The sequence below is a fragment of the Hemitrygon akajei genome, chromosome 4 (assembly GCF_048418815.1).
Source record: "Hemitrygon akajei chromosome 4, sHemAka1.3, whole genome shotgun sequence".
Taxonomy (NCBI): domain Eukaryota; kingdom Metazoa; phylum Chordata; class Chondrichthyes; order Myliobatiformes; family Dasyatidae; genus Hemitrygon; species Hemitrygon akajei.
Genome location: NC_133127.1, coordinates 154957886 through 154983282, shown reverse-complemented (window position 1 = coordinate 154983282; position 25397 = coordinate 154957886). Strand labels below are relative to the sequence as shown.

Below are 25397 nucleotides of genomic sequence, written 5' to 3'. Positions count from 1 at the left end.
GAAAATTCAAAAATCAGAGTGCAGATGGACTTGGGAGTCCTCGTGCAGGATTCCCTAAAGATTAACTTGCAGCTTGAGTCAGTGGTAAGGAAGGCAATTGCAATGTTAGCATTCCTTTCAAGGGGACTTCAATATAAATGCCAGGATCAGATTCTGAGACTTTATCAAGCATTGATCAGACCACAGTTGGGGTATTGTGAGCAGTTATGGGCCCCATAATCTAAAAAGATATGCAGGCATTGGAGCAGGCCCAGAGGATGTTCGCAAGAATGATTCCAGGAATGAAAAGGTTAATTAGCTGGGGGGGGGGGAGGGGGGGAAGAAATCTCACAAACCTATTGAATATTGAAAGACCCAGACTGGATGTGGAGAGGATGTTTCCTATAGTGGGTATTTCTAGCACCAGATGCCACAGCCTCAGAATAGAGGGATATCCATTTAAAATAAAGATTAGAAGGAATTTCTTTAGCCAGAGGATGGTGAATCTGTGGGATTCATTGACATGGACTACTGTGGAAGTCAAGTCATTGAGTATATTCAAAGCAGATTTTGATAGGTTCTTGGTTAGTCAGGGCGTCAAAAGTTGTGTGGAGAAGGCATGAGGATGTGGTTTAGAGGGATAATGAATCAGCCAAGATAGAATGTCAGAGCAGACCTGATTAGCTGAGTGGTCTAATTCTGTTCCTATGTCTTATGGTCTTATTTATTTTCTGGAACACTGGGAAAGGGTTTTAGATTGAACATACTGACAAGGGTTTTTATCTTTACTCAACCAAATTCATGGCTCAGTAAGAGGGTCCAAGTTTCATTATAGCACAATGATTAAATTAACTTAAACAAGGGACAGAGACAGAGATGAACTAACATAATATTCAATAATTTAACAGAAAACTAAGTCTTACATATCTAAGTCTGCCAAACCACTTTCCACAAGAGGAAGATGAATCAAAGATCCTTCTCCATACAAGAATACTGAGACTTCTGGATGTAAACTCTGAAGAATATTTTAAATGTCAAAAATTAGTTACTGAAGAATGATAAAAACAAAACAATTTAGCTTAAACAATGTTAAAATGCTACTGCAGTTTTATTCACATTATGGATAAAATTGTAAATCATTCACACTGAAAAAGAACTAGAGACACTAAATACATTAGATTAAACGAGACACATTTTCTCTAGTTTGGGAGTTTTTTATGCATTTGAATTTCCAATGTAGATCTTTTTGAACAGAGTTTCATTTGTCTACTATCTTTTATACTGTGAAATACCAGGTGATGTGTTGATTGGTCAATGAATGGTTGCAGGAACATTCATGATGGGGAGGGTGAACAGCTAAAAGTTGTTGTACGCATTGATCCAAACATAGGTAGAAAAAGGGAAGGAGGCCCTACAGAATGAGTATAGGAAGTTAGATTACTTCCAATGCTAGCAATGTCAGAAATACAAAAATAGGCCAGATGAATCTGCCTGAGAAGCAGGTGCAGGGCTAGGGATTAAAGTTCTTGGACCATTGGTATTGAGACTCCATCCATATCTTTGCAGGGAAATTTATTTGTGCTACATGGAAGGGTTTCAGCAGCAGCAAGTCATGTTGCTATACCTTTAAACAACTCAAGAATTTATAAGCTGGAAACTACGCACCATGGATTCGAACTGAAGAAGCCTCTCAGATGAGTGGCAAAATGTGTACCAGACAAAAAGCAAGTCCAGTTGCCTTGATTTAGTACTGCTTGATATAAGAGCCCATGGTATTACAGGAAAGATACTAACATGGATAGAAGATTGGCTGACTGGCAGAAGTCAAAGAGTTGAAATAAACAGGGCTTTTCCTGGATGGCTGCAGGTTGTGTTTCATAGGGGTCAGTATGGGTCTGCTGCTTAAATTACAATGCTGATCTGGATGATGGAACTGATAGCTTTGTAGGCAAATTTGGAAATGATACAAAGGAGGGGCAGGTAGTGTTCAGGAAACAGGGAAATTGCAGAGGATAGATTAGGAGAATGGGCAAAGAAGTGGCAGATGTAATACAGTGTAGGGAAGTGTATGGTCATGTATTTTAGCAGAAGGAATAAGGGCATAGACTATTTTAAATAAAAGAGCAAGTTTAGAAATCAGGTGCAAAGGGATTTGGGAGTCCTAGTGCAGGCTTCTCTAAAGATCAACTTGCAGGTTAAGTTGTTAGTAAGAAAGGTAAATGCAACATACAAAAGCAAGGATGTAAAGCAGAGGCTTTAGAATGCAATAGTCAGACCATATTTGGAGACTTGTGACCAGTTTTAGGTCCCTGATCTAAGGCAAGATGTGTTGGCATTGAAGGGGGTTCAGAGGAGGTTTATGACAATGATACCAGAAATGATAAAGGCAATTGAAACCACAGCTTCACTCTATGAGACTCGTGTATATGGTTCTGCACATTCTTCAAATAAATCACCTACTTTCCCTCCCAAAGAAATTATATACAGGTGGCCCCCCGTTTTTCGAACGTTCGCTTTACGACAGCTCGCTGTTATGAAAAGACACCTGCTTTATATGTGTGTTTACCCCGAGAAAGACTACCATGACCGTGAAGCCTTATGCGGGCAGTTGTGTGCGTATGCGTGTATGTGCCGATTTTTTTTCTCCAAATCGATTTTGGCTTGTTGTCTTCCCGATTTTGTTAAGTGAAACTACCCTGTACATACAATATTTCTACTTTATATAGGCTGTATATTTATCATATCATTTCTGCTTTTACTACATGTTTGTGTCATTTTTAGGTTTTATGTGTTATTTGGTAGGTTATTTTTTGGGTCTGGGAACATTCAAAAAATTTTCCCATATAAATTAATGGTAATTGCTTCTTCGCTTTATGACATTTCAGCTTACAAACAGTTTCATAGGAACGCTCTACCTTCGGATAGCAGGGGAAACCTGTACGTGCAAGCTTATCTTGCCAGTTTAACTATAGTGGGCAGAACATGAAATGCTTCGTGAATTATAAAGTACTCCTTATACTTTAAATAAACTACTTACCACCAAGAATGCTGTAAGTTGATTCCTTTTTGCCATGTCAACCATTCTCCATACAGCTTGCATGGACCACTCTGGGCTGTAAGGAAGTCGGTCCTCATCATTTATTATAGCTGGCGGTTTAAATCCTGCCAACTTTACTTTGATGGCTCGTGCAGGATGCTTCACCAAGTGTGCAGGGATCTGGCGAAGCCTGGCATTTTAAGAAATTAGATTATTCAGTGCCTATATGCAACACCAAAGGATGGAAATCAAGGTCTTTCCATTTTATAAGCAGAACAGAAACTATGAAGAAATGAATCACTAGGGTTGAATCAAGATGGACTCTAGAGACAAGACTTGCAGCCAGAAATTGCTGTCTTAGTTCTTGCTTCCAGTATTTGTTTTAGTTAATGAGAAGTTTCAGAGACCTCTCAGAATGCTTACACCTTTCTTCCATTAGCAGTGTAAGTCCTGAGGATCTACTATTGCAATAGTTATGTGGATCTCCACCTTAATATGACAGCACAGATTCTAATAATTGTAGGTGGGTGCAGGAGGGGGCGGTGCCACTGTAGTGTAGAAGTTAATGCAATCGCTTTACAGCACCAGCAATCACTGATCAGGGTGTGATTCCTGTCACTGTCTGTGAAGAGGTTGCAAACTCTCCCCATGACTGTAGAGGTTTCCCCTGGGTGCTCCAGTTTTCTACATTCCAAATGTTACTGTGTTGCCAGTATGCTATGTTGGCACTAGAAGTATGGTGATGGGACAAATGGCCTAATTCCAGTTCCCGCTGGGCTGCCACCAGCACACTACTCAGACTATGTTGATTGTTGACACAAAACACATTTCACTACTCTATATTTTGATGTACATGTGACAAAAAAAGCTAATCCCTTTAAAGGGCTGATAGCACAAATCATAATTTCAAGAGACCCATGGACTTTTGTGTCTAGATCAACTGAATATTAAACATGAAAGCTATTCTCATTTTAAAAACTTCCAGGTGGAGGAAAATGAAGCACATGTTATGGTTATAGTACATCTCCCTGCAGTAATCTCAGCACTATATTGGATTATATATGTACTTTTATCTCACTGTGCAGGAGAGTGAGAAGAGGACAGCACAAGATTTTAATAGATCTACATACATAACTGGGAAAGTCAAGATTCCATTTTGGCTTGCCTCCAAAACCTTTGAACCATGGTCACTGTCAGTTCTATACAAGAACTCACAGTAATTTCAAATGCTCCTTTATTTGGATAGGGGTAGAAGAAGAATATTTAATAAGAAATTATAGATGTACATAAAATCTTACACTTAAGTTTAGTTACCTAGTATGTGGAAGCAAAGCAGTGGAGCCAAAATCAACATGCTGTACAAGAATCATCAATGGATGAAGTTTATCTACTGATAGTACTTTTGCTCTGTACCATTGTCCATCATTATATTCAGCAAGGCAAGGCATTTCTGTGAAGAAAATTTCATGTTTTAAACCAATAGGCAGATTTAACAAACAACATTGGAAAAAAATTCTAGCTTTTTATTGCAATTGGATTTTATCAATTGTGCCACAAGAATACTCATGTCAGGGCCTCAAGTATGAAGGTTATTCTTCGTCTTGTAGAAACATAGGTATGGAATTCTGATTTAGATGGTACAGTTTTTCAATGCTAGTCTGTAAAAGTGAGTCATGGATCTTGTGGGTGATCAGTAGCTCTAGACATCAACAAATTTCTGAAGTATTTAAAGCAAAGGCTCACTGCTACCTTAACATTATTTTTGGAAAGTCAGCATTAATGTGCCTAGTCTATGATCTTAAAATCCAACAGCAACTTCAGCAAAGAACATGAAAAAGGATTGTGATGGAACTTAGTGGGTCAAAAAGCATTTGTTGGCAGGGGGAGTGGAGGGAGGGGTGGGGAAGCAAAACCCTCTATCAGGTCCCTCTGCAGTAAGGAAAACCTTCCCAGTTCCTCTTCGTAATGTGAACACGTCCCAGGCAACATTCTGGCAAACCTCCTCTGCATATTGTGCCCCTCCCCCACAGTGCATTTAAGGCCACCACGATTCCCTCACCCCCCCCCCCCCATGCAATTATGTCCCTCTTGAATGGTTTATGAGATACAATGACATTGAGATTTCCTGCGCTCATTTCCTATATCCTAACTCAGTTCAGGTTTACTAACAACTCCTTGGTGGTAAGCTGAACATACAAATAAAGTGTATTATGTGTTTGGTAACTGCAGTCTGGTTATGGTTTGACTATTTAAGCAATTCAAGTAGTGAGAAAATATTGCAATTATCAACAAGGCCAAATTGACAGTAATCAGGAATATGGGCAGGAATTTAAAATCCATTTGCTTTAAAGGGTACACAGACCCTTAATATTATTGGGCTAAACTTAATATGTTCCCCTTACTGTGGATCTGTTGAAGATGGTTTATTTATTAATTAAAGAAAGGAGATGAATTCATGGAAAACACATTCTGTAAGATGAAATTTGTCTTAAGAATATGACCAAAATGGCTACAACACATTTGGTTAAGGTGCTACTTCTTATGGCAAAAAACATCAGTAAGTCAAATTACTCCAAAGAGTCAAAGACAAAAATTCTTAAATCAGATATTTGTAAATCAAGAAATTCCTATATAGCACATTGTAGAGCTTGCTATTAAAATGCATGTTATTGTAGATTTCTACAACATTGCAGTATTGTATACTCACCGATATCCTTGCATACAGGTTTACTAGAGGTGTTTGGGAACCTTTAAACTAATCTGGCAGGGGGATGGAAGCAGGAGTGATAGGGCTGAGGATTGGCCAGTTGGTATACCAGGAGTTAGTGTGTAGTGAGACTGTGAGGAAAGACAGGCAGATGACAGGGCAAAATTGCAGTGGAATGAGCTGAAATATAATGTGGTGGGAAAATCAAAAAGGGCGATGCAAACGGGACTGAAGGTGTTAAAATTTGAATGCACACACTATACAGAATAAGGTAGATGATCTTGTAGTTCAGGTAGATTGGCAGGTATGATACTGTGGGCATCAGAGATGTGGTTGAAAGAAGATCATAGATGGGAGCTTAACATCCAAGGATACAGTTTGTATTGAAAGGACAGGCAGGTAGGCAGAGCGGGGGTGGAGAGGTGGCTCTGTGGGTTAAAAAAAAAAGCCTTAGAAAGAGGTGATTTAGGTTTGGAAGATGTGGAACTCTTGTGGATAGAGTTAAGAAATTACAAGGATACCAAAAAAAACCCATGATGGGAGTTATATACAGGCTTCCAAGGTATGGGATACAAATTACAGAGGGGACAGACAAGGCAAGTAATAAGGGTAATTCTACAATAGTCATAGGAGATTTCAACATGCAGATAGATCTGAAAAATCAAGTTGGTGCAGATTCCAAAAAGGTATCTTGTAGAATGCCCACAAGATGTTTTTTTCAGAGCAGCTTGTGGTTAAGCCCACTAGGGAAAAGGCAATTCTGGTTTGGGGGTTGTTTAATGAATTAGAAGAGATTTAGGGAGCTCAAGGTAAAGGAACCCTTAGGAGACAGTCATCATAACAGACATCCCACCCTGCAAAAACTCATTTCAGGGAGGTAGCACCATCATTTTGCGGGAGACTCCCGGGAGAGGTGGGATGTCTGCAATAGAGTAGCTCTTTAGCAGCTAGTTTAAATAACATTAGCTGACACCTGTTAAACTCACCTCAACTTGTCTTTTACATTTTAACCCTCCACGGGCAATAGAAATGATATATTGTATATAATTTGCGGGTGTCAGGGAGCCACTATCAATATGCGGGAGACTCCCAGAACTTCCGGGAGAGGTGGGATTTCTGTCATAATATAAAATTCACCTGTAGTTCGAGAGGGGAGAAGCTAAAATCAGATGTATCAGCATTATAGTGGAGTAAAGGAAATTGAGAGGAGTTGGCCAAAGTTGATTGGAAAGGATGAAGGCAGAAAGCAATAGCTGCAGTTTCTGGGAGCAATTCAGAAGATGCAAGATAGAAACATCCCAAAGATAAATTATTCTAAAGGGAGGATGACACAACCATAACTAACAATGGAAGTCAAAGACAACATAAAAGCAAAAAAGACTGCATATAATCAAGCAAAAGAAAAGTTACTAATGAGTTGGGAAGCTTTTAAATATGAACAGAAAGCAACTAAATAAAGCCATGTAGAGATAAAAGATGAAATATAAAGGTAAGCTGGTCAATAATAAGAGGATAACAAGTTTTTTCAGATGTACTGTATTAAAGAGCAGAAGAGAGGCAAAAGTGGATAATGAAGCACTGCAAAATGATGCTGGGGAGGTAGTCATTAGGGACAAAGAAATGGTGGATCAAGTTAGTAAGTATTTTGCAAGTCTTCACTGGAAGACACTAGCAATATGCCAGATGTTCGAGTCAGTGTGCAGAAGTGAGTGTAGTTGCAATATTTAAAGAGAAGGTGCTTGGGAAGCTAAAAAGTCACCTGGACCAGATGGACTGTATCCCAGAGTTCTGAAAAGAGGTACCTAAAGAGATTATGGAGGCATTAGTAATGATCCTTCAAGAATCAATAGATTCTGGAATGGTTCCTGAGAGCTAGAAAATTGCAAAAGTCACTCCACTCTTCAAGGAGGGAGGGAGGCAGAAGAAAAAAATTATAAGCCAGTTAGCCTGACTTTAGTGGTTGGGAAGATGTTGGGAGTCCATTATTAAGGATGAGCTTTTGAGATATTTGGAGGCACATGGTAAAGAAGGCCAAAGTCAACATGATTTCCTTGAGGGAAAATCCTTGCCTGTCAAATCTGTTGCAATTCTTTGAGGAAATAACAGGCAGGATAGACAAAGGAGAGTCATTAGATGTCGTTTACTTGGATTTTCAGAAGGCCTTTGTCAAGGTGCTGCACATGGGGCTACTTAACAAAATAAGAGCTAAGTGTATTACAGGAATGACACTAGCATGGATAGAGCATTGGCTGATTGGCAGCAAGCAAAGAGTGGGAATAAAGGGGGCCTCTTTCTGTTGGCTGTCAATGACTAGTGGTGTGCTGCAGGGGTCGGTGTTGGGACCGGTTCTTTTCACATCATATTTTAATGATCTGGACGATGGAACTGATGGCCTTATGACCAAGTTTGCAGACAATATGAGGATAGGTGGAGGAGCAGGTAGTGCTGAGGAAGCAGAGAGGTTGCAGAAGGAATTGAACAGATTGGAAGAATTGGCAAAGAAGTGGCACATGAAATATAGTGAAATGTATGATCATGCGCTTTGGTAGAAGGGATGAAGACCTAGATTATTTTCTAAACAGAGAAAATTCAAAAATCAAACAGAATTGGGAGTCCTTGTGCAGGTTAATTTGCAGTTTGAGTTGGTGGTAAGGAAGGCAAATGCAATGTTAGCATTCACTTCCAGGAGACCAGAATATAAAAGCAAGGATATAATGCTGAGGCTTTATAAGGCATTGGACAGACCACACTGAGTACTGTTGGCAGTTTTGGGCCTCTTATTTTTGAAAAGATGTGGTGGCATTGGAGAGGGCCCAGAAAAGGTTCATGAGAACGTTTCTGTGTTTACATATGACAAATGATTCTGGGAGTGAAAGGGTTCATGTATGAAGAGTGTTCGATGACTCAGGGCCTGTACTCGCTGGAGTTTAGAAGAATGAAGGGGCATCCCATTGAAACCTGTCAAATATTGAAAGGCTTAGATGGAGTAAATGTGGAGAGGATGTTTCCTGTAGCGGGTGAGTCTAAGACTAGGGAGTACAGCCTCAGAATAGAGAAATGTCCATTTAGAAATGAGATGAGCAGGAATTTCTTTAGCCAGAGGGTGGTGAATCTGTGGAAATCATTGCTGTGTAGGCCAAGTCATTGAATATATTTAAAGTGGAAGTTGATAGTTTCTTGATTAGTCAGGGCATCAAAGCTTACGGGGAGAAGGGAGGAGAATGAGGTTGAGAGGGATAATAAATCCGCCATGTTGAAATGGCAGAGCAGACTCGAGGGGCCAAATGGCCATTTTTTTGCTCCTGTCTTATGGTCTTATTTGAATATCAAGCTAAACTTATATTTTATCAGAGCACCAAATGAAATTAACCTAGTTGTCTATACCTGATTTGAAATCTGTGAGTAAAGGAAGTGCTTCTGCATTTGGATTAAGCTCTCTCAGAGATTGCTGAAGGTCATCTTTGGATTCAGAGTTTATGCCACTATCATCAGTATCACTATCTGATCCAACGTCCTTCCTTGCACCAAGAGAGATATACACCTTTATTTTAAAAAATGCATAAAATTAGAACTCAAAATCATGCTAGCTTGACGTTTATTCTGCAGGTGAACTAGTCCCAAAGTTTTGTTTTCAGGAGTTGGGGAGGTGGGGAAGAAAGAGGATAGAGTGCTATAGAAAGAAAGCCATTATAGAAAAAGCCAGGATTTTGCATGGAGTAATGAAAGGACATGATAAGCACAAGATAGATATGAGCTATTCCGGTATTTTTAGCACATTCCTAGCAGGCTACATGCAGGGATGTAGATTAATTGCAGTTTTATTTAATGCTAATCATGGACTGACAAATGTGACTATGTAGATTATCTCAACATTTCTGACAGAAACAGCCCACAATATTTTCACAAGCAACGCTGAAAATTGAGAAGTGGGGTGGGTAGTTGAAAGAGGCAGCTGGACCTTTAGAAGAGGAGCCTGGGATTAAACTAGCAATGTCAATTGTCTACTGCACAGAAGAAAATCACACAAGTCTTAACTGATAGGAATTTTGGAAAGTGGCAAGTAGAAATATCATAAGTATATTCAAAATACAAACCTCAATTCATTATTGAATGCTTCATCAGTGACAAGGATTATAAAACATCAAAGCAGCATATTTTGTAATACTTAACTAAAAGTAAGTAGTAGGAATATTAGAGTCCTTGGCCATTTATATATATTTATTCTACGTATCTATGTATGTAGTGGCAAGCCTTTGGTTCATGATGACAGACGAGAAAAGTTCATTATCTCCAATGTAGTTTTTATTGGAACAAGCACAACATACTGAGCGCAATGACCCAGGGAGAGAACTACTCAGTCACACACAGACGGGGAAGTTGATTATTACAAACCCCAGTTACACTCAGGGCGACTCACAAACACCCAAGTGAACAACTGTATAGCCCGAGCTAAAATGTAACAATGAATGAACTTGAACATCTCACTGTAATCCATGAACACATTTTAAAATAAGAACAGGAAGCGCTGGCTGCTAGGAACGCTGGGGTAAGCTGTCAATCACGTCCCTGGACAACCACACTGCCCCCACTTGAGGGGTCAGCCATTCTCTGCAACCCCAGAGTCCATAAAGTCCAAAACTCCTCGTGGTGGTCAACGTCGCTAACAAGGGCACTGGGAGGGGTGTCTGGACCCCCTTCCCCCCCAAGGGGAGAAACTGTTTGGTAAGGCACCCAGAGGGACACTTCCTTCCTTCAGCCTCGCTGGGTCAGTGGTGGCCAGGAGCTGATAAGGTGCTAGCTTGTCCCAGTGCAGCACAACTACCTTCCACTGCTCAGGCAACCACACCAGACATACCACATTGGAGGTGCGGTTAAGCATCTCTTCCTAGCCCCTTCAGGTGGCTTCCAAGCCTGGGGGATACTCCCATCTTCTGGGTGGCACAGTAGACCCATATTTGGTACCACACAGTAAAGCCCCGCCCCAGCTGTGCTTTGGTTTTGCCAAGCCATATAGTGAACAGCCTGCAGGGGCCCTGAGGTGCTGCAGGTACTCAAACCTGGCCTCCCCAGGAATCTCTGGCTTGAGAGGAGGGCCAAACACCAGATCCTCCAGCGTGTGCAGCTCCTGCTTGAACATGAACACAGTTGGCGTACACCTGGTGCTGCCCTGAACTGCTGTCTGGTATGTTCACAATACCAGGGTAGGTGGCAATCCCATTCGTACTGGTGCTGGCTAACGAGGATGGCAAGCTACGTAGTCAGGGTGTTGTTGAAGTGCTCCACCAGCCCATCACTTTGTGGGTGAAGGGGGTGGTCCACCTGTACCTCAAAGTTGTGCCCCTGGTCGCTGTGGACTTCCTCAGGGGTGCAAAAGTGGCAGAAGAACCCTTCCACGATTCTCTCATCAATGGTGGTAGCACTTTGATCCGGGACTGCATACGCCCATATAACCATATAACAATTACAGCATGGAAACAGGCCATTTCGGCCCTTCTAGTCCATGCTGAACGCTTACTCTCACTTAGTCCCACTGACCTGCGCTCAGCCCATAACCCTCCATTCCTTTCCTGTCCATATACCTTTCCAATTTTACTTTAAATGACAATATTGAACCTGCCTCTACCACTTCTGCTGGAAGCTCGTTCCAAACAGTTACCACTCTCTGAGTAAAGAAATTCCCCCTCATGTTACCTCTAAACTTTTGCCCCCTAACACTCATGTCCTCTTGCTTGAATCTCCCCTACTCTCAATAGAAAAAGCCTATCCACGTCAACTCTATCTATCCCCCTCATAATTATAAATACTTCTATCAAGTCCCCCCTCAACCTTCTACGCTCCAAAGAATAAAGACCTAACTTGTTCAACCTTTCTCTGTAACTTAGGTGCTGAAACCCAGGTAACATTCTAGTAAATCTTCTCTGTACTCTCTCTATTTTGTTGACATCTTTCCTGTAATTCAGTGACCAGAACTGGACACAATACTCCAAATTCGGCCTCACCAATGCCTTGTACAATTTTAACATTACATCCCAACTCCTATACTCAATGCTCTGATTTATAAAGGCCAGCATACCAAAAGCTTTCTTCACCACCCTATCCACATGAGATTCCACCTTCAGGGAACTATGCACCATTATTCCTAGATCACTCTGTTCTACTGCATTCTTCAATGCCCTACCATTTACCATGTATGTCCTATTTGGATTATTCCTACCAAAATGTAGCACCTCACACTTATCAGCATTAAACTCCATCTGCCATCGTTCAGCCCACTCTTCTAACTGGCCTAAATCTCTCTGCAAGCTTTGAAAACCTACTTCATTATCCACAACGCCAATTAACTTCGTATCATCTGCATACTTACTAATCCAATTTACCACCCCATCATCCAGATCATTAATGTATATGACATACAACATTGGACCCAGTACAGATCCCTGAGGCACACCACTAGTCACCAGCCTCCAACCTGACAAACAGTTATCCACCACTAATCTCTGGCATCTCCCATCCAGCCACTGTTGAATCCATTTTACTACTTCACTATTAATACCTAACGATTGAACCTTCCTAATTAACCTTCAGTGTGGAACCTTGTCAAAGGCCTTACTGAAGTCCATATAGACAACAACCACTGCTTTACCCTCAACTTTCCTAGTAACCTCTTCAAAAAATTCAGTAAGATTTGTCAAACGTGACCTTCCATGCACAAATCCATGTTGACTGTTCCTAATCAATAGACAATAGGTGCAGGAGTAGGCCATTCGACCCTTCTAGCCAGCACCGCCATTCACTGTGATCATGGCTGATCATACACAATCAGTACCCCGTTCCTGCCCTCTCCCCATATCCCTTGACCCCGCTATCTATAAGAGCTCTATCTAACTCTCTCTTGAATGCATCCAGAGACTTGGCCTCCACTGCCTTCTGGGGCAGAGCATTCCACATATCCACCACTCTCTGGGTGAAAAAGTTTTTCCGCATCTCTGTTCTAAATGGCCTACCCCTTATTCTTAAACTGTGGCCTCTAGTTCTGGACTCACCCATCAGCGGGAACATGCTTCCTGCCTTCAGCGTGTCCAATCCCTTAATAATCTTATATGTTTCAATCAGATCCCCTCTCATCCTTCTAAATTTCAGTGTATACAAGCCCAGTCGCTTCAATCTTGCAACATATGACAGTCCCGCCATCCCGGGCATTAACCTTGTGAACCTACGCTGCACTCCCTCAATAGCAAGAATGTCCTTCCTCAAATTTGGAGACCAAAACTGCACACAATACTCCAGGTGGGGTCTCACCAGGGCCCTGTACAGCTGCAGAAGGACCTATACTCAATTCCTCTTGTTATAAAGGCCAGCATGCCATTGGCTTTCTTCACTGCCTGCTGTACCTGCATGCTTGCTTTCATTGACTGATGTACAAGAACACCTAGATCTTGTTGTACTTCCCCTTTTCCTAACTTGAGTCCATTTAGATAGTAATCTGCCTTCCTGTTCTTGCCACCAAAGTGGATAACCTCACATTTATCCACATTAAACTGCATCTGCCATACATTTGCCCACTCACCCAACCTGTCCAAGTCACCCTGCATTCTCATAACATCCTCCTGACATTTCACACTGCCACCCAGCTTTGTGTCATCGGCAAATTTGCTAATGTTACTTTTAATCCCTTCATCTAAATCATTAATGTATATTGTAAACAGCTGCGGTCCCAGCATCGAACCTTGCGGTACCCCCCTGGTCACAGCCTGCCATTCCGAAAGGGACCTGTTAATCGCTACTCTTTGTTTCCTGTCAGCCAGCCAATTTTCAATCCATGTCAGTACTCTGTCCACAATACCATGTGCCCTAATTTTGCCCACTAATCTCCTATGTGGGACTTTATCAAAAGCTTTCTGGAAGTCCAGGTACACTACATCCACTGGCTCTCCCTTGTCCATTTTCATAGTTACATCCTCAAAAATCTCCAGATGATTAGTCAAGCATGATTTTCCCTTCATAAATCCATGCTGACTCGGACTGATCCTTCTACTGCTATCCAAATGTGTCATAATTTCCTCTTTTATAATTGACTCCAGCATCTTTTCCACCACTGACGTCAGGCTAACTGGTCTATAATTCCCTGTTTTCTCTCTCTCTCTCCTTTCTTGAAAAGTGGGACAACATTAGCCACCCTCCAATCAGCAGGAACTGTTCCTGAATCTATAGAACATTGGAAAATGATTACCAATGCGTCCACGATTTCTAGACCCTGTCTATCCAGATAATTATATATACCATCTCTAAGAATACTTTCCATTAATTTACCCACCACTGATGTCAAACTTACAAGCCTATAATTGCTAGGTTTACTCTTAGAACGCTTTTTAAACAATGGAACCACATGAGCAATACGCCAATCCTCTGGCACCATCCCCGTTTCTAATGACATTTGAAATATTTCTGTCAGAGCCCCTGCTATTTCTACACTAACTTCCCTCAAGGTCCTAGGGAATATCCTGTCAGGACCCGGAGATTTAGCCTCTTTTATCCTTAAAAGTGCCAGTACTTCCTCCTCTTTAATCATCATAGTTTCCATAACTTCCCTACTTGTTTCCCTTACCTTATACAATTCAATATCCTTCTCCTTAGTGAATACTGAAGAAAAGAAATTGTTCAAAATCTCCCCCATCTCTTTTGGCTCCACACATAGCTGTCCACTCTGATTCTCCAAGGGACCAATTTTATCCCTCACTATTCTTTTGGCCTCTGGCCACTTTGTGAAGTAATCCATGGCCATGAGAGTATAGTGGTTCCCGCCACTGAAGCGGCTGAAGGGGCCCAGGATGTCCTCCCCTACACACTGCATTGGTGCCCTAGATTGGCCGCCTGGTCCTTTCTGTTCGCAGTGGTGCACGAATAGCTCCACATCCTGCCTGCAGGCAGGCCAATAGAAGTGTTTGCACAGCAGCTTGCTCAATGTCTTTGACCACCAGCTTCAGATGTCTACCGTCATCGGAAAACTTCCACCGCTGGAACAGCAACCCATCGCTCATCACCAGAGTGCCCCACTGAGAGAATAGGGTTTTGGTCTCTGGATCCAGGACGGAAACCTCTGCCCACTCCAGCCACTGTCCCCTCTCCGGGCCAGCACGGGATCACTCACCTGCTCGCTGCACAGCTGCTGGTGGTCAATGTTGGGGAGTTGCCACCGGCTGTTACTTGAAGCGTTGCCACTACGCGCTTGCCCCAGGCTCTGAACCTTGAGGTGGCAACAGTAGTGACACTTGGTCGCCTCACAGGGACGGCGAGAGAGGGCATCAGTAATGCCATGATGCCTTCCTGAGAGGTGCTGTATCTTGAAAACATAGTCCTGGAGAGACTGCAGCCACGGCGCCAGCTGTCCCTTGGTACTGCGGAAGCTCAATAATCAGGTCAGTATCGCATGGTCCATGTGAAGCAGGGACTGTCGGCCGAAGAGATGGGGCTGATGTCGGGGAGGGCCTGGAAGGCTACTGGCGGGTGACATAATAGTTCTGTTTAGGGCGGCTCAGGGTGCAGCTTAAGTATGCCAGAACGTGTTCTCCTTGGTCCCCTTCTTGTGACCGCACTGTGCCAAATTCCCTGCTGCTGGCATCTGTGTCAACAATGAAGGGGTGTGCTGGATCAGGGGAGATATGCCAGCACTGGGGCCTGGGTGAGCTGGTTGAAGGCGGCAGCGCAGGTGTCAATTCAGGTGAAGAGTTTCCCCTTCTTGGTGAGCTGGTGCAGGGAACTGCCGATGGTGGCGAAGTCCTTATTAAACCGGCAGTAGGATGATGCCAGCCTCAGGAAGCTGAGAAGCTTGGAGTCATCGCAAGGGGATGGGCCACTCCCTGACTGCTGCTATCGTCTCAGGGTGTATCACCACTCCTTCTGTACTCACCAAGTGCCCCAGGAACGTGTCAGGTGGCACAGTAGACAGCATTTTGTGGGGTTGAAGCACAGGTTTATCTGGCAGAAGGTGGTGAGGACCTCTTCCAAGTTCCAGAGATCATACAAGTAGTTGACACAATGGCTCTATGGAACGTGAGCCAGCATCCTCTCCATCAGTCTTTTGAATATGGCCAGGGTGTTACTCAGGCCAAATGCCATTACCCAGAACTGTCACAGCCCTTGACCAATGGTGAAGGCAGCCTTGGGCCAGTTCAACCAGCCAGTAGCCACTCGGAAGATCGAGAGAGCTGAACGAGGTTGAACCCACAAGACAGTCCAGGACATCATAAATTCAGGACAGCGGGTAGGCAGTGATGCAGCAGTAGTCTACACAGAACTGTCATGACTCATCTTTCTTACTGACCAACACCGCTGGGGCTGTCAGAGAACTCAATGGTGAGACCCTCAAGATGGTGCTCATGGTGTGAAGCTGAATTAGGCTTTGCTCCAATCACCCCCTAACTGACCTACTTATACCTACACTAAAGAGGTTGACATTTAAAGATATACTTTTGGACTTTTTGAGTTTTACTTTAAATTTGTTAAAATGGCTGGGAGAGCACTAGAAACTAAAGAAGCCAAAGCAACTAAAGAGCCATTAACTCTGGATGCAATCGGGAAACTTCTGGATGAGAGACTGGAGGAAGAACTTAACCCAAAATTTTCCCTGCTTGATGAAACTTTAAAGACCGTTGACGTAAGTCTCCAATCGCTTAAGTTGGAAATCCAACAACAAGAAGCAAGAATTTCAGATCTCGATGAAGCCACTCGTCAGAGGGATCGTAGAATTGAAACTTTGGAAAAGTTATCTTCGACTTCTCAAGTGTTGGAACGCTACAAATCCAAAATTATTTATCTTGAAAATCGATCTCGAAGACAGAACCTGTGGATAATCGGGCTTCCGGAAGATGTCGAGAAGGGCGATCCTGTTGAATTTTTCTCTAAATTCTTAATGGAGGTGTTCGGCTCAAAGGTACTGGATACCCCTCCAGTAATCGACTGCGCGCATCACATTTCTCGCTTAAAACCAGCTCCAGGCATAAAACCAAGGACAATTATCCTCTGTCTTCACTATGCTCATATTAAAGATCGTCTGATTCGAGTTGCCTGACAGAAGGGCATGATCAACTTTCAAGAATTCAAAATTTGTATCGTGGAAGATTTTAGTCCTGAAGTTTTGAGGGAAAGAATGGCTTTTAAATCGGTGATGTCAGAATTCTTTCAGAAAGGCTTCAAACAAGCGCTGTTATTCCCAGCGCATCTGAGAGTCGTTCTTCCCAATAAATCTCGCCGGCTGGTTAAATCTCCAGCTGATGCCCAAAGGTTTCTCGAGGAACATCATCCTTCTGCTACGAACTGATTAACGTATCATATTTTTATTATCTGTTTTTAACAGTTTCTTTTTGTTTTTGCTCTTTTTTTTAAGCTAACAATTAGCTTATAGACTTGGACCTTTCATAATTTGAAGATCCGTGTGTGTTGATTGATAGTGCAGCTACTTTTTACATGTCCAAGTAAACGTTCGATTTTGGTTTCTTTTTAAGACTTTTTAAATTAATAATCTTTTGATTCTGAAAGTTACTAATTAAATGTTTTAAGTTTGGATTTACTTTTATTTTATATCTTTTATGCTGGAGCATTCAGTTTTTTTAAACTTCTTTTTTTCAAGATGTAATTTCTTCTTCCCGTAAGACCTTAATTTCTTGGACATGTCACATCCGTTTGGGTGTGTCTGTACAACAGCGCTGTTGTTTTATCGAAACATTAATATAATGCTACCATTTCATGCTTTAACGGTCTAGTTTTCTTTTGTCTCTTTTCTAATATTTGCCCTCTTTTTTATATTAATTACTACAGTCTTCTTCTCGTTACAGTAATCCTTTGTTTTCGAATATGGGTGGTTTGTGTCGTTTTTTTTTACATTTTTTTTGAGCTGCCATCTTGAGAGATGGGGGTAAATTTAGTATTAGTCTGCTTGCTGGCCCCTCTCTGGCTTGGGTTTTCACGGGTGGGGGGAGGGGGTTTCTCTTTTTCTTTTTGCTTAGTTTTTCCTTCATGGGCTGACTTGAAACTACCAAAATATCTGAAGTGTCGTAACTTCTGGTTCCACTTTGAACCTGCTCTCCTCTTCCGGATTCATGAGTTTACTTTCTGTTTAACCTTGTGCGTTCATTACGATAAACATTAGCAATATGGATAACTTTGTCTCTTGGAATACAAATGGTCTAAACCATCCGATTAAACGGAAAAAATTATTTAAAGTATTCCATAGAATGAATGCTAATAATATTTTTGCACAAGAGACTCGTGAGGAAAGAGGATAGTCAATGTTTTTTTAGGTTTTGGAAGGGACAACAGTACCATTCAAATTCCCAAGCTAAAGTGAGAGGTGTTTCTATTTTTATAGACTCTTCAACCTCTTTCATTCATTATGAAACAATTTCCGACCCACAAGGTAGATTTTTGCTCCTTACTGGCCTACTTTTTTAACGAAAAAGTTGTTTTGGTTAATGTTTATGCCCCGAATATTGATTGTCCCGAATTTTTTTTAAGTGTTTATTCACATCCCTTCCTAATTTAAATGTGTAAATGCTGATAATGGGTGGGGATTTTAATTGTTGTTTAAATCCCTTGATGGATAGATCTAAGTCTAACCAGGTTCTTCCGAATAAATCAGCCTCTCTCATTAACTCCTTTATGGCTGATTCTGGAATTTCTGAAATTTGGCGATTTTTACATCCTAAGGATAAAGAATTTTCGTATTTCTCTCATGTTTATCATAATTACTCAAGAATTGACTATTTCTTTATTGATCATTGTTTACTTACAGCTGTTATTGACTGTAACTATGATTCTATTACTATCTCTGACCATGCACCTTTGAAACTATCAAGACAACGGATTCATCCTCAAGTGTTAAACCATGGCGGTTCAACTCTACTCTACTTCAGGATTCAGACTTTCTCAACTTTATTAGACAACAAATTGATTTGTTCTTTTCAAAAAACTCTACAGAAGAGATTTCTAGTGGAATATTATGGGACACCTTTAAAACATTTATCTATGGACAAATTATTTCATACTCTGCTGGAGTCAGAAAATGAATTAACACTGAAATACTTATGTTGGTTGATAAGATTAAAGAAATTGATAAGACATACTCTGTGACTCCTAGTAAGGAGCTTTATAAAAAGAGAGTTGGACTTCAAATGGAGCAGTTTGCTATTATCCTCTATGATTGAAAATAAGTTAATTAAAACTAGGACTCAGTTTTACATACATGGGGATAGATCTGGTAAATTATTGGCTAATCAATTGAAAACTGCTTCGGTTAAATGTCAGATCATTAAGATCTGTAAATGAGATGGTACTCTGACGGTTGATCAGAAAGAGATAAACAAAGTCTTTCAAGAATTTTACAAGTTTGTATAACTCTTTATATCAATCAGAATTTTCTGACGATTCTTCCATAATGAATGAATTCTTAAGGAAACTGAATATTCCTAAGTTATCAGCCAAGGATTGTGTATCATTAGACGCACCCATTATGGAAGCTGAAATAAAAGAGGCTATTTTTTTCAATGAATTCAGGTAAAGCCCCTGGTCCGGATGGTTACACTGCTAAATTTTTAAAATCTTTTTCTTCTATACTTTCTCCTTGGTTATGTAAAATTTTTAAGGACGCATTAATTGTAGGTAAATTACCACAACCTTTTTATGAGGCTTCCATTTCTCTAATTCTTAAAAAAGACAAAGATCCTATTGAATGTGTATTGTATTGGCCTATATCTTTGCTGAATGTGGATTCCAAGATTTTTACCAAAATTTTGGCCACCAGATTAGAAAAGATACTACCTCAAATCATTTGAGGATCAGACTGGATTTATTAAAAATTGTTATTCATCTTTTAACATTAGAAAATTAAGTAATATAGTTTATACTCCTTCATCTAGAATCCCAGAATGTGTTATTTCTTTGGACACTGAGAAAGCGTTTGACAGAGTTAAATGGCCATATTTATTTAATACGTTTCAGAATTTTAATTTTAGCCCAACATTCATATCGTGGATTAAATTAATATATTATACGCCTTTGGCTTCGGTTCTTACCAATAATCAAAGATCTTTTTTTCCAGTTGTTTCGTGGCACAAGGCAAGGCTGTCCTCTAAGTCCTCTACTATTTGACATTGTTTTGGAACCCTTAGCCATTGCTATTCGTGATTCACCTCATATTTTTGGTATTACCCGTGGGGAAGGGACATATAAGCTATCATTATATGCCGATGATTTGTTACTATATATCTCTGACCCTGAGAGATCTATTCCTGCTGTTTTATTTCTGCTTGCTCAGTTTAGTAGCTTTTCTGGCTATAAACTGAATCTGAATAAGAGTGAATTATTCCCATTAAATACACAAGTTTCAATTTATAAACATCTGCCATTTAAAGTAGTTATAGATAACTTTATTTATTTGGGTATTAAAATTACCAAGAAACAAGGATTTATTCAAAGTTAATTTTGTTTTACCTTTAATTGACCAGATTAAGCAACTCGTTACTAGATGGTCCCCATTGTCTTTGTCATTGGTCGGTCGAATCAATGATATTAAGATGATAGTTCTACCTGAATTTTTATACTTATTTCAAGCATTACCAATTTTTATTTCTAAATCCTTCTTTGACATTATTGACACTAAAATATCTTCGTGTGTATGGCAGAATAAAAATCCTAGATTAAGTAAAAAATATTTACAGAAGTCTAAGGAGGAAGGTGGTTTGGCTTTGCCAAACCTAAGACTTTATTATTGGGCAATTAATAATCGATATTTAATATTTTGGACACAGGACTTGGTGGCAATACAAATGAGTAAATCTGGTGTGTAAATCCATACAAGGTTTTTCATTGGTCTCTATCTTAGGGTCTTCGCTCCCCTTTGTCCTCTCTAAACTGAATAAACAAATGACTACCCTATAGTTAAATATACATTATGAATATGGTTTCAATTCTGTAAATTTTTTGGTTTGAATAAGTTCATTTTATCAAGCCCTATTATATCTAACTTTCTTTTTCAGCCCTCTGGACCAAGCCTCTGTGTTATGGAAAACGAGGGGTATAACATGTTTTCGTGACTTAATGTTTTAGATAATTGTTTCATGTCCTTTGAAAAGCTTTCTAATAAATATAATTTGCCTAGAGCCTTTTTTTTTTTAGATATTTACAAATTAAAATCTTTTGATTAATATGTTACAGTCCTTTCCGAATTCATGCCCAATTGATATTACGGAAAATATTTTAGGTTTAAATCCCTATCAGAAGGGTTTAATAGTCGTCATTTATAATGTGATCATGAAAATACAGCCAGGGATATCAGATAAAATTAAGAATGAATGGGAAAAACTCTGATTTCTCTTACCTACAGAGCAATGGGAGAAAATTTTACAGTTAGTTAACTGCTCTTCTCTATGTGCCAAACACGCCCTAATACAATTCAAGGTGGTAAATAGGGCCCATATGTCTAAGGACAAACTTGCTTGATTTTATTCCCACGTTAATCCAATCTGTGATAGATGCCAGTCTGAAGTAGCCTCTTTGACCCACATGTTTTGGTCTTGTCCTTGCTTGCAGAAATACTGGAAAGATATTTTTGATATAATTTCAACAGTTTTGAGTATTAATTTGCAACCTCATCCTATTACTGCAATTTTTGGCTTACCAATGGTGGAAGATAGTTATTTATCCCCTTCAGCTTGGTGGATGATTGCATTTGTTACATTAATGGCTAGAAGATCCAGTCTATTGAACTGGAAATAATTTAATCCCCCAACTACATTTCAACGGTTTTCCCAAACTATATCTTGTCTGAGTTTAGAAAAAAATCAGAAGCGTCATTTTTGACCCTTCAGTCAAATTTGAAGAAACCTGGAGACCATTTATTCAACATTTTCATATGAGTTAAACTGACCTTTCCCGAACCTTTCTCTTATCGCCTTTAGCTATTTGGATAAAGGTGTGAAGTTATTGACACTACTGTGTATACCTGATATGATACATTAGCCCATGTTGGCTAGGTTAGTTGTTGTTAGTTGTTTTTGGGGTTTTTTGTTTTTGTAAATACAGTATGAGTTTGGGAAGTTATTATATCCGTGTTATCAACTGTTTGTATTTGTATTCCAACCTTATTAATTATGTACTCTTAAGCTCTCTGTATTTGTTGTTTTTTTCTCTATGTTCTGTTTGAAAATTAATAAAAAGATTTAAAAAGAAAAAAAAGAGAACTCAATGGTGCCAACTGCTGCCACCTTTGATCTGCTGCACCATATGTTCCTTCATTTTACCCTTTCTGAAGTCTACCATCAGTTCTTTGGTCTTACTGATGTTGAGTGCAAGGTTGTTGCTGTGACACCACTCAACTAGCTGATATATCTCTCTCCTGTAGGCTTTCTGTCAATTAAATTGGCTCTTATCAAGCTTTGTGTTCCCATACATCTTTTAATGGTATGAATGATAAAGGAAAACAAAATATTTTTTCAATTAAAAAGTATTAAACCTGTTGCCTTCAAGTAAGAAAATAGTGCTTGTGCTTTTTAAAAATGGTTCATCTTTGTGCAATTCAAGTTTATTCTGTGGAAGCCAGGAAATTTATTTTGAAAAGCTGATTCAATGAAAAGTGCTCACATACCTGAATGGGAGTTTCTATGTGCTTTACAGTTACTGGGAAAATCTTTCCAGGCAATGGCAATTGTGGATAATCATATTCCAGTAACATATTTGTTTCAAACTGTGAAGACAGTAAACCCTATGAAAACAGATTTCCAATACATTAAGATTATTCCTTTCCTCCTACGAGATTCCCATTATACTGAGCATTTTCTAGACACATCATCTTGCTTTTGGGGAAGACTAGTCCATGTACTAGAGCTCCAAAGGTCGGAGGTCAATTTCCAAACTCAAAATAGTTACCCCAGTTATTACACATTTAAAGGTAAGCCTTAAATAACTTCTGCTGGGCTGCAATTGAATAGCAGTGACAAAGAACATAGTCAAAAAGGACAACTACTCAATATTTCATTGATATTCAGTAACTTCTTACTTTAAACGTCAAATCCCAGTTCTCTTCAGAAATATTTTCATTATTTAAACCAGATGAATCTTTCTGTGGAGGAATGAAATATTATATAGTGTGTTAAGTTATTAAGTACATATAAAATAACCTTCAAACTTTTCTTTACTGTAAATAATAACAAACAATATAAATACAACACAGGAATAAACTGAATTTAAGCTTGAGGTAACAGTTCCTTGCTGATAGTCAGTGAGTGTGCCCAGGAACAAGTAGATCTCTTCAACTGGCTCTACAAATTTTTACTTCTGGCTCTTTCTTTAATCCTTCCACTTTCTAGATTACAAACTATAAAAGTCTATGACTTGGATTTTAAAAACATTTGCAAAATCTAGCATTAGTGAGCTTCCAGAAATAAGTCATCAGTCTTCTCATTATGACAAATGCAATTTTGAACTAGAGAGTCTAGTTTTATAATATGTAAAAGATCTTGGTTACAGAAATGTACAAGCATCACACTTTGGGTGAAATTATTTTCGGCAGTTTTTAAAATCTATTCAGTGTAAACTTTCAGCACACTTTATGTTAAAAGACACTGCAGCACAGAAACAGACCCTTCAGCTCATCTAGTCCAAGCCAAACTATTAATCTGCCTACACCGGACCATAGCCTTCCATCCACATACCTACCAAATTTCTCTTAAATGTTGACATCGAATCCAGATCCACAACTTCTGCTGGCAGCTCATTTCATGCACTCACCACCTCAAGTTCCACTGCATCCCCAATCTTGGTGTCATTCACAAATTTGCAGATCTAGTTTACATCATCCAGATCACTGATATAGATGATAAAGAATAACGGACCCATCACTGATCTTTGTTACACTCCAATCAGAGATGTAGCCATATACTACAACTCTCTGGCTTCTCTCATGAAAGCAATGTCTAATCCAATTTACCACCTCATCCTGAATGCAAAGTGATTGAACCTTTTGCATCAACCTTCCATGTGGGACCTTGTCAAAGGCCTTGCTAAAGTCCATTATATAACCATCCACTGCCTTTCTCTAACTTTCCTGGCAACTTCCTCAAAAAACTCCACAAGACTCATCAGACATGACCTTCCACACAGAAATCCTTGTTGGTTTTCTCTAATTAATCCCTGTCTATCCAAATACTTATATGTCCAGTCCCTTAGAATACCTTCCAATAACATACCCACTACTGATGTCAGGCTCACCAGCCTATAATTCTTAGAGACTTTTTAACAACAGAACAATATTAGCTGTTCTCCAATCCTCTGGCACTTCAGTCGTGGCTAAGGACGTTTTAAGCATCTCTGCTGGGACCCTTGCAATTTCTGCACTAGCATCCATAGGGTCTGAGGTGATATTGTCAGACCCTGGGGATTTATCCACCCTAATTTGCCTCAAGACAGCAAACACCTCCTTTTCTGTAATCTTATACAGTTCTCAACTTCGCTATTTTGCCTTACTTCTATACTGTGCCTGTTCTTTGAGTAAATACAGACGCAAAAAAAAAACATTTAAAGATCTCCCCCATTTCTTTTGGTCCCATGCATAAATGTTACAATTTTGTCCCTTGCTATCCTTTTACTCTCAATATATCTGTAGAATCCCTTGGTATTCTCCTTCACCTTGTTCGTTGGAGTAACCTCATGCCTTCTTTAGCCCCGATTATTTTTCTTAAGTGTTCTCTTGCATTCCTTATAATTTAAGTACCTTATTTGCTCCTTCCTATCTATACCCATTTACACCATCTTCTTTTTCTTAACCAGGGACACAATATCTCTTAAAAACCATGGTACCCAAGACCTGTTAAGAGTCAAATGGCACCAGTGGTTGTTGGCAACATTCTGTGGGCTGCAGGTAATAATTCTAAATATATCTCTTGAATTACTCTCATTGCAATCTGCAGCATGCAACTTCCCTTTGAGCAATGTACTTTTAAATCAACTTAATGATCTACAGATCTCATGATCATCAGAAGGACTCAGCAGACCAGACAGGTATGGCACTTTTAAGAAGACCAAGGTTCATCACTTATGACCAGAAGAGAGGTGGGGGGAAGGGGAAGAGTCCAAGCCAGGCTGAAACACAGACGAAGAGTAATGAGGTCTCTTGCACCTAGCATCTTCTTGGGAAATGTGCAGTCGCCAGAGAACAAAACTGAGGACCTGAGGGCAAGATTGATGTATCAGCTCAAAATGAGAGTCTGTTTTATTCTATGTCTGACCGAGACACAGCTTTGTCCCAGCACATCAGAAACACCAATTAGACCCAAAGGTTTTTCAATTTATATAAAGGATCAAACTGCTGATTGGGAAAAGGCAAAAGGAGATGGTGTGTGTTTCATGATAAACTCTTGGCTGTTTTCACAAACTCATGTTCCCATGACTTTGAACATTTTATGGTCAAATGCCATCCGTTCTACTTACCTAGGAAGTTCTCATCTGGGATCCTGACCAGTTTACATACCACCAATGGATGACTATAATTAAGCGCTCACAATACTGCATGATGCAACCAAGAAATGGTCCATCCCAACATATTTCAAATCATAGTGTAGACTTCAACCAGGCTTATTTGAATTAAATACTATCACAGGAGGCAGAGGAGCAGTTATGGGATTGTTT

The 25397-nt window shown here is 40.0% G+C and overlaps 1 protein-coding gene across 1 annotated transcript in view; it reads right to left on the bottom strand.

The window, feature by feature from the left end:
• rnf17 (ring finger protein 17) overlaps positions 1-25397 on the bottom strand; it is a 93447-nt gene that overhangs the window by 4912 nt on the left and 63138 nt on the right. The window contains exons 17-22 of the mRNA XM_073041929.1: positions 22771-22833; positions 22360-22476; positions 9108-9264; positions 4331-4466; positions 3017-3206; positions 903-994 (exon numbers count right to left, since the gene is read on the bottom strand). Coding sequence (XP_072898030.1) covers positions 903-994; positions 3017-3206; positions 4331-4466; positions 9108-9264; positions 22360-22476; positions 22771-22833 — 755 coding nt within the window. The remainder of the gene's footprint in view (positions 1-902; positions 995-3016; positions 3207-4330; positions 4467-9107; positions 9265-22359; positions 22477-22770; positions 22834-25397) is intronic.